Below are 12,658 nucleotides of genomic sequence, written 5' to 3'. Positions count from 1 at the left end.
GCAGCTCTAGAAGAGCTTTCTGACTGTCAAGTCATATGTGGCATAGTTATTAATCTTAAAGTTATTCCATGTTTCCAATTCATAAGGACAGTATCATACGTTATGGTTAATTCATCCCAATCCTTTTCAGTTATGTGCAGTGTCATTCTAAAGTAGGTTAAAATTGCAAATTGCATTTGCAGTAATCTCATGTCAAGTGACATAGCCTACTGTCTACTGCTGTAGATCTGTAGATTTGTTTCTAGCTGTTTATTTTCGGACGTATTTCTCAATGGGCATCATTTAATTAGTGCTTTCTTTTCGTTGTATCATGTCTCAGCTTCACTATCCGGGTTGAGCTGTCTTGGAGAAGAGTTAAAAGCTTAACAAACTGCTGCCTCCGTCCGCCTCTTCAAGCATATCTAGCTGTCGGTCTAGTCACTCCAGTGTATACCCCCCTCACTCTCTTTGAGGTCAGAAGTTCAGATCAATATATATATATATATAGCGTCTTGTCACCCCGTGTCCCATTGCCCATTTGTCACCTTTAATGTTTCAGATTCATATTGTATGTTCTGTTGATCAGTCCTTGAGTAGGACTAGGTAATGGCAGTTGCTTTGTGGGACTGAAGATGTTTCAAAAGGTGGTAGGCTAGCAGCTTGCGTATTGCTTCATTTCTGCACAATTAACATCCACTGCCAGGAGCTCTAAAGCATTAATTCATCACTTATCCGTGAGGGGACCTGGGATGAAGGAAGGCAGCCATAGACGTATGTCTATGTTCGCAGCAAGCTTGGCTTCCGTGTCGCAGTGCTTGTGCGACCTATAGCGTGTGAAAACGTGTACGTCACCAAGAGGGGGTGGCGTCTGAAAAGCTTGGGACGGCCCTCTCGTGGGCATTCAATTCTATTCTCAGAATAGAGTGACGGTGCCATGGTGGTATGTATTTGTAAATATTAAGCTCGTTCTTGGCGACAACATAGTGAACCAACACCACGTCGGGCCCAAATACATTACAAGGACAAGGAAATGTTGTGAACAAACACGGCTGTGCTTAGTTGAACATTATGTCTCTGCGCCCGTGCGCCGATCCAAGCCATTCTACGTCTTTGTAAACTCGTCAATCTGGGTTCCTTGATGCTGTCTCCGTGCTGGAAAGCTGAACATCTAATTCCGTTTCTGGCTCATTCCCTCGACGTGACCTGCTGTGGCTGTGGCCGGGGCCCCACACATTATTTTTTCTCAAGAGGTAAGCCTCACGGCTCGGCGTGCAGTCATGGCTACACATAGCTCACATAAAAGTTAAAATATCCGTGCAAAATCCAGAAATGCAAGCTTGCATTTCGTCACTATTCTCAGTGGGACATCTGCACGGATGTGTACCGGTTGAGTATTCCCGTAGGGCGTTCCGGTTCTGCTTTGTTGGGGGGGTTGGCATATCCGGCAGGTTCCAGAAATGCATATTTGCATTTCGTCCCTGTGTATCCATAGTGGGTCACCTGCCCGGATCAACGGTGAGAGTTCACCGAAAGTATGTGTGTTGGGGGGGTTATTGTATATCTATCTCCCTGCTCTTTATATTCTGTGTTATTGCTTAACCATGCCGAGCAGGGAGAAATCCAGCAGAGCCGAACGCCAAATCTAATATCATATGCACACTTGTTACTCATTCTGCAATAAATATTGGTTTAACTATTCGTGAGTTGTCTGACTGAAATGAGACGTAGCTTGCGAAGTTAGTTCATTCAGACAACCTCAAGGGGGTTCATGCCATGCTCAAGGCGCATACTATACTCAAGGGGTTAACATGCTGCATTACTATGTGGGTGTACAGTGTGTGCAGTCCCTCACGTCATTCGCCGATGCGGCAGTCAGCTGACCAATTGGGCGGGCTACTTAAGCTCACCAGTCTGCATGCTCTTCCTGCCTTCCTCCGCATATGGTCCCCGGTTGTATGTGATGTTTTTTCCCACCTCCTCCCCAGCACCACCACGGCTCTGCTATTTATGTTCCCCATGGGGGGTTATTGTATATCTATCTCCCTGCTCTTTATATTCTGTGTTATTGCTTAACCATGCCGAGCAGGGAGAAATCCAGCAGAGCCGAACGCCAAATCTAATATCATATGCACACTTGTTACTCATTCTGCAATAAATATTGGTTTAACTATTCGTGAGTTGTCTGACTGAACTGCATCTCCAGTTTTTTTCGTGTAGGGTACTGCAGCTTGTCATGGCTGTTAGCTGGATCACTCACCAAACCACACTTTCAGCATACATTGCCAATTTGCCATGATATAGGCTGTTAACGTTTCTTCTTTTTTTGATATTTAAAGGTATTAAAGGTAAGAGCCTTTAAATGTGATTTTACACCAGCTTTCCCTGTTTGACCTGTGAGCTGACTTGTTTTAAACCATTAAATTAAATTAGCCTATTCCTTAAGAATATTGAACAGCTTCTGTGTTTCCACAACTTGGAATCACCCATAACCTTCTTGATTGTGATGATTTGTTTTTCAGTGAAAAACTATACCTATAGTCTAGTAGAAGGGACTAGTCTCTATCCTCTATTCTGTGTAATTGCAAGCGTGTACCACTAGGTGGCAATACAACATATTGATGTACTGTACTGCTGCCTCACGGAGTAGATTTGGTTCAATGAAAAACAAATCCTCACAAATAAGAAGGTTGGGGAGAAGCACAGAAGCCTTTCAAATTTCACATTTAATAATTAAATTAAATACATAAATAAATAGTCTGCTACGTCTGACACTAACCCTAGACCACATGGTTTTGCTAATGAGTTCTGTATAGTCTGGTATTCTGGTTGAGTGCTTAATTGAGTCAATTAGCTAATCAATAACCTACTGTTAATGTAGTGTCTAGCATGCAGAGTGGGTAGTAGTAGGCCTACCAGTTATTTATCCAACAGAATTCTGGAGAGCTCCTAAAGTCCTCATATATCAAATGGGACCTGTCATGATACCATATGTAGTTGGTTGAACTTGACAGGTTGCCCCTAGCAACACCACGCCCCCCTCATCATCAGGCTAATTAATAGGAGCTGTGCATGGCCGGCATGTAGCTGGCCTTGTTTGTCTGTCCATGGGGGTGCGTGCGGGAGCGCCTCGTGCTTGAGGTGCTGTATATGCGCCGCCGCCTATGTCTGTGTAAATGTTTATCACTGTTTAGTGTCTTTAAAACATACTATTGTCCTGACTGAAATGAAATGATTACTATATTTACCCCGGGTATCTGGGCTAAGCTCAAGAACTTGTTTCCAGCCAGGCCCTGCTCATAGAACATTTCATCGTAGTGGTTAAATGCCTTGTTCAAGGGCACTTCAGCGGTGGTAATTTTAACGTGTCGGACCGCTGATTCGAACTGGCGACCTTCCGGTATCAAGATCGCTCCGCAATCCGTTCGGCCACCGCTGCTGCTCGCTGCTAACCCCCCCTTAACCGTTTGCCATCGTTTGCTTCGCAAGCGGAGGCATTATCCCTGGGCCGTGGGCACGTCTGCAGTTGTTTGCCTCGCAAGCGGAAGCATTGTCCTGGGCCGTGGGCACGTCTGCCGTCGTTTGCCTCGCAAGTGGAGGCATTGTCCTGTGCTGTGGGCACGTCTGCCCAATATGTATGTGTGTTTGAACCGTTTAACAGAGGTAAGGCAGTTCTGCTACTATACTATGTTTGATTTCAGTTAATCATGTCCAGGTATTAATGATATACGTCTTAGGGGTTTTAACTAGTATAGTGCATGATACTTTTTAGTGTGAAACCAGTGATGTTTGTGTGTGTATAACTCTTTTGTCTTGTCTTGCAGTGCGAGTAACATGGTGTGTTCTTTGTTCTTTGGTGTGCGCTCTTTGGTGGCGGTGCAAACCTCTCCCCTCACTCCCTGCCTTCCCCCTGTCAGCAAGGACACCTTGGTACCCCCTGGCTACTGGTATTTGTAGTATTTTAGTCTTTGTAATCCTTTTGAGATTGACCCCTTCATAATGAAGTCATTTTAATTATCCATCCATCCATCCATCTTCAACCGCTTATCCGTAGTCGGGTTGCGGGGGCAACAGCTCCACCAGAGTGCTCCAGACTTCCCTCTCCAGAGCAACATTAGTGACTTCCTCCTGGGGGATTCCGAGACGTTCCAAGGCCAGTGAGTCGATGTGTTTCCTCCAACTGCGTGTTGTCTGCCCCGGGGTCTCCTCCGAGTGGGACGTGCGTCGAGGACCTCCTTAGGGAGACGCCCGAGAGGCATCCTAACCAGATGCCCGAACCACCTAAGCTGGCTCCTTTCCAGGCGAAGGAGCAGCGGTTCTACTCCGAGTCTCTCTCGTGTGACTGAACTTCTCACCCTATCTCTAAGGGAGATGCCAGCCACCCGTCGAAGAAAACTAATTTCGGCCGCTTGTATTCGCGACCTTATTCTTTCGGTCATGACCCATACTTCATGACCATAGGTGAGAGTAGGAACAAAGATTGCTCAGTAAACAGAGAGCTTTGCCTTCTGGCTCAACTCTCTTTTCGTCACAACAGTGCGGTACAGCGACTGCAATACCGCCCCTGCCGCTCCGATTCTGCGGCTGATCTCCTTCTCCGTCCTCCCCTCACTCGTGAACAAGACCCCGAGATACTTGAACTCCTTCACCTGGGGTAATGCCTCATTCCCTACCCGGACTGCACAATCCACCGGTTTCCTGCTGAGAACCATGGCCTCAGATTTAGAGATGCTGATCCTCATCCCAGCCGCCGTACACTCGGCTGCGAACCGGTCCAGTGAGAGCTGAAGGTCTCGGACCGATGGTGCCATCAAGACCACATCATCTGCAAATAGCAGTGATGCAACCCTTAGCTCACCGAGCTGAATACCCTCTCCGCCACGACTTCGCCTCGAGATCCTGTCCATGAAAATCACAAACAGGATAGGTGACAATGCGCAGCCCTGGCGAAGGTCAACCCCCACCGGAAACGAATCCGACTTACTCCCGAGCACACGGACACAGCTCTTGCTTTGGGTGTACAGAGATTGGATGGCCCTCAACAAGGTCCCCCTCACCCCATACTCCCGCAGCACCTCCCACAGGACCTCCCGACGTGTAGGTTCCAGACTTTAATATCGAGGCTAATTAGAATTATAAATTCATATTGGGGATGTTATATGTAGGCTATATTAGGATAGGACGCACCCGTTAACTTTGAAACTCAAACGTCAGATAAGCCAAATGTAATGTATAGCCTAATATAATATATTCTTATTCTTCATAATAATTATCTTATATAATGTACATATAAATATCTTATCTTATCTACAAAATAAATCTATTCTTTCATTTTGGTGAACTGCAACAGAGTAGTGTTTCTGAGACATCTCATACATACTTGGCGATGTACTTATGTGACACGTTGTGAATTTGTAGATTTACTATTTTATGTTACTAGAACGGTCCAGAAACTGGGCAGAGGCTTTTTGTGGCGGTTCTGGGCAACCGTGGGTCCGACCGACTCGACACTGGGCACTGGACCCCTGTGGGGGTGTCAAATTTGAAGTCGTTGGGGCGAACGGTTCTCGAGTTGGATTTCAGACGGACACACGTACGTACGTATACATACAGAGACTTGATTAATTTATAGATGGATAGTGCTTCACAATCATGATATGCGGGAGTAAAAACGTATCACATACTTATCACATATGTTTTATTTTATATTTTTGAGGGCAATGCATGGCTTTTGAAGATTACGTCATATATGGCAGCCAAGTCTATGGGATTTTTGAGCAGTGCCAACCGCTCCTATGAATGACTTTGTGTGCATGTCTGTATGTCCCTATGTCTGAGCACAAGCACTACAGCTGATGCTGATTGGGCTGATTCAGGAGTCAGGACACACACACACACACAAACACGCCAGAGTACAGTGTACAATACAGTACAGTACGAGTACAGTACAGTACGATAATAACGGTAACGGTATAATTGCACAGCTCAGTGCACACAGGTTTGATTTTGTTCCCGCCCGTCTCAAGTTTTGCCATTGACGATGAACGGAGAAATGACGTCAGAATTCTGCTAAATATGACGTAGATTAAACATCAAAACATTAAACGCCATTGACATTGAAGGGAAAATTTACATCATATGTAAACGAGCAAATCAGCTAACCAATCACAGGCAACAGGCATTCTGATTGGCCAGTATGAGATGATCCATGATGATGTACGATGATAAGAGCGCCACTCACTTCACACAGGTGTGATTTCTAATGTTTGATTAGGTCACTTTTGATGTAAAAAGTTTGCCAGCCAAGTCGGATATTGAGGATATTGCAATGTTTCTTTAGAGCACAGTGCCAGCTAAGTGGCACTGGCACTAAGTGTTAATGTTTGTTTAGGGCACTAAATGACAAGATAAGATGTGATGTGGCCAATATAAATACAGTGGGCGGGCACACCTCACTTCACAAGTGTGTTTTCTTTCAACAGTATTTGTAATTTTTATATTTTTTATAATGGTTGGAAGTCAATGCTTGGCTTGGATTTCCAAAGTTGCGCACAGATGACGTCATTTGCTTTATTTTTCAGTAGGCCTATATGTAAGGAAACTGCCCACATATGTCAGAGAGGCTACAGATGAAGTCGTGCCATTATTAGACCCCATCTTGTTTAGTTCTCCTGCCTTTTCAGATTGTCAGCACTTTGTTAGGACCTTGATGGAAAGTCCCCAGGAAATGTTTGTGTTATCATATTAGTGTTTTACTGTACTTCCATGCTGTTTACATCTTTGTATAAATCAATCAAAAAACACATCTTCATCAAGATCAACTGGGAACAGTCTGTTGTAGCAGTTTGAGTTGGGGTTTGAGAAGTGTCCGTAAGGGTTTTTTGGGATCGGCAACAGGCACAACCAACAGAAGTACTTCCGACAGGACGTACATGTCATCTTGTTGCAGCCCTCTTGTTTCTGTATATTTACCCCACAGTATGGGCATGGTTTACAGTTCTCATCTACCCAGTCTGCGCTTAAGGAGTCTTCCAGCATTTTCTGGATGGCCCTCTTCCCAAAGCGCTTCTCCAATAATTTCTTTCCCTCCTCACTGGTTGACAGATACTCATCCTTCAGTTCACACAACTGATCTGCAGGGATTCTGCACCTGGCCATGGCGTGGTACGCCAGCTTGCAGCGGACACAGAAGGCGTAGCAACAATTGGAACAGATGGCCATAACTCTGTCTGGCTCCATCAAGACGGCGGTGGCACAGAACTTTCGGGGGCAGTACACCACATCTTCCATTTGGTCCAGGCTGGACTGCAGCAGCAAACGTTCGTAACGTGCAAATAGCTCCTCGTCCACCAGCTGTTTGACCTGCAAAGGTGTAGCAACAGAGGAACATTTTGGTGTGGGACAGCTAAGGCACTGAACGTTACCGTCCTGTATCTGGATTTGGAAGTACTCGGTCATGCAGGCCTTGCAGAAGACGTGCTGACACTCCTTGAAGCACAGACAGACAGAGCCCAGCTTCTCTGTGAAGCAGATGGTGCAGCAGAACACTTTGCCATCAAACACGTTCTGCCGCTGTGCCTCATCAAAGTCCAGCAGCTGAGGTAGGATGTCGCCGTGTGGGACCACGGTCGGCACGGCGCGTGAGTCCGGCTGAAGTGAGAGATTCCTTAATAGTTTCTCTTCCACTACTTCCTTTTCAGAAGATTTACTGGAGCCCTGCACGGAGACTTTGCTTTCCCTGACAATCTCCAGAGGGGACTGTATTCCCAGGAAGTCCAGTGCCTCCTCCTTGAGAAATTGGAACCAGGTGAAGAGAACCACAGAGCCCTGGTTCTCCTCCCACAGCTCGTCCAGGCGTCTGCACAGGGAGCTCATCTGTGCTCTGGTCAGCCATGTGGTACTGAGTGTGAAACGTGGTGAGGAGAAAGATGGGTACTCTGGAGGAAGCTGGAAGTTCAGGGTAAGAAGTGGTAGGAAGGAAATATTGTACTCAGACTCTGTTCCTTTAACAACAATTTTGAAATCTGGAGGCAGTTCCGAGCAAATGTGCATCTCTCCCCCCTGGGCCAAACCGTCCCTGTGGAACTCATCATCATCATAGATACTTGTTAGAGCAAGCAGTTCATGTTGCTGGGACTCTACGTCTTCAGACATTGACATTCATTGCACGGCCTAACTGACCGAAGACAACCAGAGCTCTGAAGAGAAACAAAGTGAGGTGTGATGTATATGGATAGCTTTCTCAGCTAATCACAATGCAGGGTTGTCATAACTACCTGACATATACTGATGTCACTTTATCATGTGTTTTTGTACCCATCTATCTGTGTCCATTTTATGGAGTTCAGTGATGCATGCCCAAATACAGAGTCCAGGCTATTATGTCAGTACTTTGACACAATTTTGTTGACATCAGGCTACTTCATGGGGATTTACGGATTTATCATTGTTTTTGGTGATCAGCTGCTCCACCCAACTTCCCCTTACATACATGCATACACATACTGTATATATATATATGTGTTTACATACATGCAAAATCTGGAGGTCCACACAGCTCCAGATTGGCCTCCAAGTACTGATATGTCTTATTGATGACATCATGACATTCACAAACTGCACACACAGTAACTTGCTATCCATAGCTACAGTAGGTAGTGGAACTGTGAGGAACCACAAAGGGGTCGGACGTCAGTTATCTAGAACAGTTATGTATGTCCCCTGTATGTATATTAATATCACCCCAAATTTTGCCCAAATATGTGTGTCTCCCCCCCACATTTTCCTCTGAATTAGGTCTATTCGTCCCTTCATCACAGGTTTACAGGTGTAAAGCCCCCCCCCACCCCTACTGTATATCCCCTCACAATGTTTGCCCAAATATGGAGTACTGTATACTTGTATAGTATGTCCCCCAAACCTTTACCCAAACATGGAGTTCCACACAGCTCTTGGCGGGCCTCCACGGACTCAGATGGGAAATATCAGACTCCGGACCACAGAAACACGAAACACAGACTGCACAGTAACTTGCTATCCATACCATAGAGAGATTGCACAGGAAAGCCACACAGACACTTCAGTGGTCAGGGAGCTGAACCCTTATACTTATTTATCTATTCTAAAAATCCAAATGATCATTCACATAATGCCATCATAATTGTTTGGATCAGAGACAGTGAACTGAGGATCAACAGAACTTCAACTTCCACCGGTTTCATTCATTTTGTTAATCTCTTCCACCCATATAATCCTGTCTGATTATTGATCCTATGTATAGTACGCAATGTAATTATAAATGTCTTTGTTTGCAGAAACATGGGGTCATGTCACCGTGACTCAGACTCCTTCAGTGAAAACTGTTAAAGTAGGTTTCTAGGAGACTCAGTGAGTCTAGCATGCACTCACTCTGCATTAGTAGTACTAGTTATTTATCTTGATACCAACAGAAGTCTGGAGAACCGCTTACACATTCAATGAGAGTTTGTATTTGAACACGGTTTCCACTTTGGTGGTATTTGGTTTAAGGTTTATTTATAACTGAGCACCCACTATCATCTTTTTCATTTCCTTTCGTCTGTTCCCTTCAGGAGTCGCCACAGCAAATCATCTGCCTCCATCTCTCCCTGTCCTCTGCCTCCTCTTCTCACACCAACTAACTTCATGTCCTCTTTCACTACATCCGTAAATCTCCTCTTTGCATGGTCTTCCTCTAGGCCTCCCGTCTGGCAGTTCCAACCTCAGCATCCTTCTACACATATAGTCACTATATCCCTACTCTGTACACGTCTAACCCATCTCGGTTTCGTCTTTATCTCCAAAACATCCAACATGTGCTGTCCCTCTGATGTACCTGTTCCTAATCCTATCCATCCTTTCTCCCACAGAGAACCTCAAAGTTTTAGTCTCTGCTACCTCCTCCTTCCTGTCTTCCTGTCATCAGTGTGACTGTCTCCATACAACATAACTGGTCTCAACACCGTCTTGTACACCTTCCCTTTTTTCTTTCTGATACTTTACACACCTGACGCTTTTCTGCACCCGCCCCAACCTGCTTGCACCTCTTATCCACACTCCATTGCTCTGGAATGTACTTAACAAAACCCACCTTCTTTACCTCTACATGCTTCAGTCTGGATTCAACTTGCAGGACTATAATTTATAAACTCTCCCTGCACTAAAGTGTGTCCTTGAAACATAAAGTCTCCTCCATGCAAAACATCTTCCTGAGGAAACTCATAACTGCTCCATTACTGTTATGTATGATATGCGGTCAGCTGCCATGGACACCTTACAGCTTACACCTATGTCTTGTAGAATAAAATATATTGTCTAATTAGATTGAAATGGAAATACAATACAGCACAGAGTACAGTGCCTGTACAGTACAGTACTTTACAGTATAGTTTGAGTAGAACAGTACAATACAGTACGGAACAGTACGAATACTACAGTACAGTATCGTACAGTACGGTACAGTACACAGTAGCCTACAGCACAATACAGTACGAGTAGCACAGTACAGTATGGTACAGTACAGATACTACAGTACGGTACAGTAGGAACACTACATTACAGTGCTGTACTGTACAGTACGGGTAGTACAGTACAGTACTGCAGTAAGGCATTAGTAAGCCGGTCGAGCTTCTAGTAGACTTACTAATGCAATACATTTCAAAATAGGTTTTATTTACCTTCTTCTCCTAACAGTGGGCTCAGTGGGATCATAAGTGTACAGTCTGCAGTTGCTGTCATAGTGTCTGTAAGGGTTGTCTAGTTTGAGTGGCAACAGGCACACCCAACAGAAGTACTTCCTACAGAACGTACATGTCATCTTGTTGCAGCCCTCTTGTTTCTGTATATTCATCCCACAATGTGGGCATAGTTTACAGTTCTCATCTACCCATTCTTCGCTAAAGGAGTCTTCCAACATTTTCTGGATGACCCTCTTCCCAAAGCGCTTCTCCAATAATTTCTTTCCCTCACTGGTTGACATATACTTATTCTTCAGTTCACACAACTGATCTGCACTGATTCTACACATGGCAACGGCGTGGTACGCCAGCTTGCAGAGGACACAGAAGGCGTAGCAACAATTGGAACAGATAGCCAAAGTACTTTCTGGCTCCATCCAGACAGCGGTGACACAGGACTTTCGGGGGCAGTACACCACATCTTCCATTTGGTCCAGAGCGGACTTCAGCAGCAATCGGTCATAACGTGCAAATAGCTCCTCGTCCACCAGCTGTTTGACCTGCAAAGGTGTAGCAACAGCGGAACATTTTGGTGTGGGACAGCCAAGGCACTGTACGTTACCGTCCTGTATCTGGATCTGGACATACTCGGTCATGCAGGCTTTGCAGTAGACGTGCTGACACTCCTTGAAGCACAGACAGACAGAGCCCAGCTTCTCTGTGAAGCAGATGGTGCAGCAGAACACTTTGCCATCAAACATCTTCTGACGCTGTGCCTCATCAAAGTCCAGCAGCTGAGGTAGGATATCGTCGTGTGGGACCACGGTCATCACAGCCCGTGGGTCCAGCTGAAGTGAGAGCTTCCTTATTAGTCGTTCTTCTACTACTTCCTTTTCAGAAGATTTACTGGAGCCCTGCATGGAGACTTTGCTTTCCCTGATAATCTCCAGGGGGGACTGGACGCCCAGGAAGTCCAGTGCCTCCTCCTTGAGAAATTGGAACCAGGTGAAGAGGACCACAGAGCCCTGGTTCTCCTCCCACAGATCGTCCAGGCGTCTGCACAGGGAGCTCATCTGTGCTCTGGTCAGCCATGTGGTACTGAGTGTGAAACGTGGTGAGGAGAAAGATGGGTACTCTGGAGGAAGCTGGAAGTTCAGGGTAAGAAGTGGTAGGAAGGAAATATTGTACTCAGACTTTGTTCCTTTGACTTTGTTCCCTTTCCTTTGAACGATTTTGAAGTCTGGAGGCAGTTCCGAGCAAATATGCATCTCTCCTCCCTGGGCCGAAGCGTTCCTGTGGAACTCATCATCATCATAGATACTTGCTAGAGCAAGAAGTTCATGCTGCTGGGACTCTATATCCTCAGACATTGACATTAATTTCACAGCCTAACTGGCTGAAGACAGCCAAAGTGATGTGATGTACAGTATATGAATAGCTTCTCAGCTAATCACAATGTGACTACCTGACATCACCTACTGATGTTTTTTCCTCTTTTAAATTATTTTGTATTTGTTTGTTTTTTACAGTCTTGCATCGAAGGAGTCAACCATCTAGTACCCATCTGACGATGCATGCATCGACAGATGATGCATGCCCAAATTGGAGTCCTGCAGGCTATTAGGTCAGTATGATGTAATGTTGATGGCATCAAGGTAGGCCTACTCCATATATGGGTATTTATAGATTAATCAATATTTGGGGGTTATAGTACAGGGACATTTATAGACTAGTAGTACATTTATAGTAGTGCTATATTAACCTACCTGTTTGCTCTTTTTCCCTAGATAGAACACCAACTTTTATCACACCATCACTAAAACCATGTATATTTTACCCGATATATTCAATAGAAAATATTTATCATCAAAATATATCAAAGTACGGAAATACATGGCAATTTGAGGAATGGGTGAAAACGTGGGTATAAAAAAATGGATTTGGGAACTTCTCCTTTGGTCCACCCATTCCTGGGACATGTGAGAATG

At 45.1% G+C, this 12,658-nt stretch overlaps 2 protein-coding genes across 2 annotated transcripts; both read right to left on the bottom strand.

Annotated features, from left to right (window-relative positions):
- Positions 1–6,765: 6,765 nt before the first annotated feature.
- Positions 6,766–8,130, bottom strand: LOC306934920 (E3 ubiquitin-protein ligase RNF14-like; the record flags this gene model as incomplete). Its single annotated transcript, XM_079517743.1, has 1 exon — positions 6,766–8,130. The coding sequence occupies one exon, from the start codon at positions 8,128–8,130 to the stop codon at positions 6,766–6,768; it is 1,365 nt and encodes a 454-aa protein (XP_079373869.1).
- A 2,536-nt stretch (positions 8,131–10,666) lies between these two features.
- On the bottom strand, positions 10,667–12,040 carry LOC306934919 (E3 ubiquitin-protein ligase RNF14-like; the record flags this gene model as incomplete). The annotated part of the gene is made up of 1 exon (XM_079517742.1): positions 10,667–12,040. The coding sequence occupies one exon, from the start codon at positions 12,038–12,040 to the stop codon at positions 10,667–10,669; it is 1,374 nt and encodes a 457-aa protein (XP_079373868.1).
- Between the last annotated feature and the right edge of the window lie 618 nt (positions 12,041–12,658).

Source organism: Electrona antarctica (assembly GCF_951216825.1).
Source record: "Electrona antarctica genome assembly, chromosome: 13".
NCBI lineage: Eukaryota > Metazoa > Chordata > Actinopteri > Myctophiformes > Myctophidae > Electrona > Electrona antarctica.
This window is presented reverse-complemented; position numbering and strand designations above follow the sequence as displayed.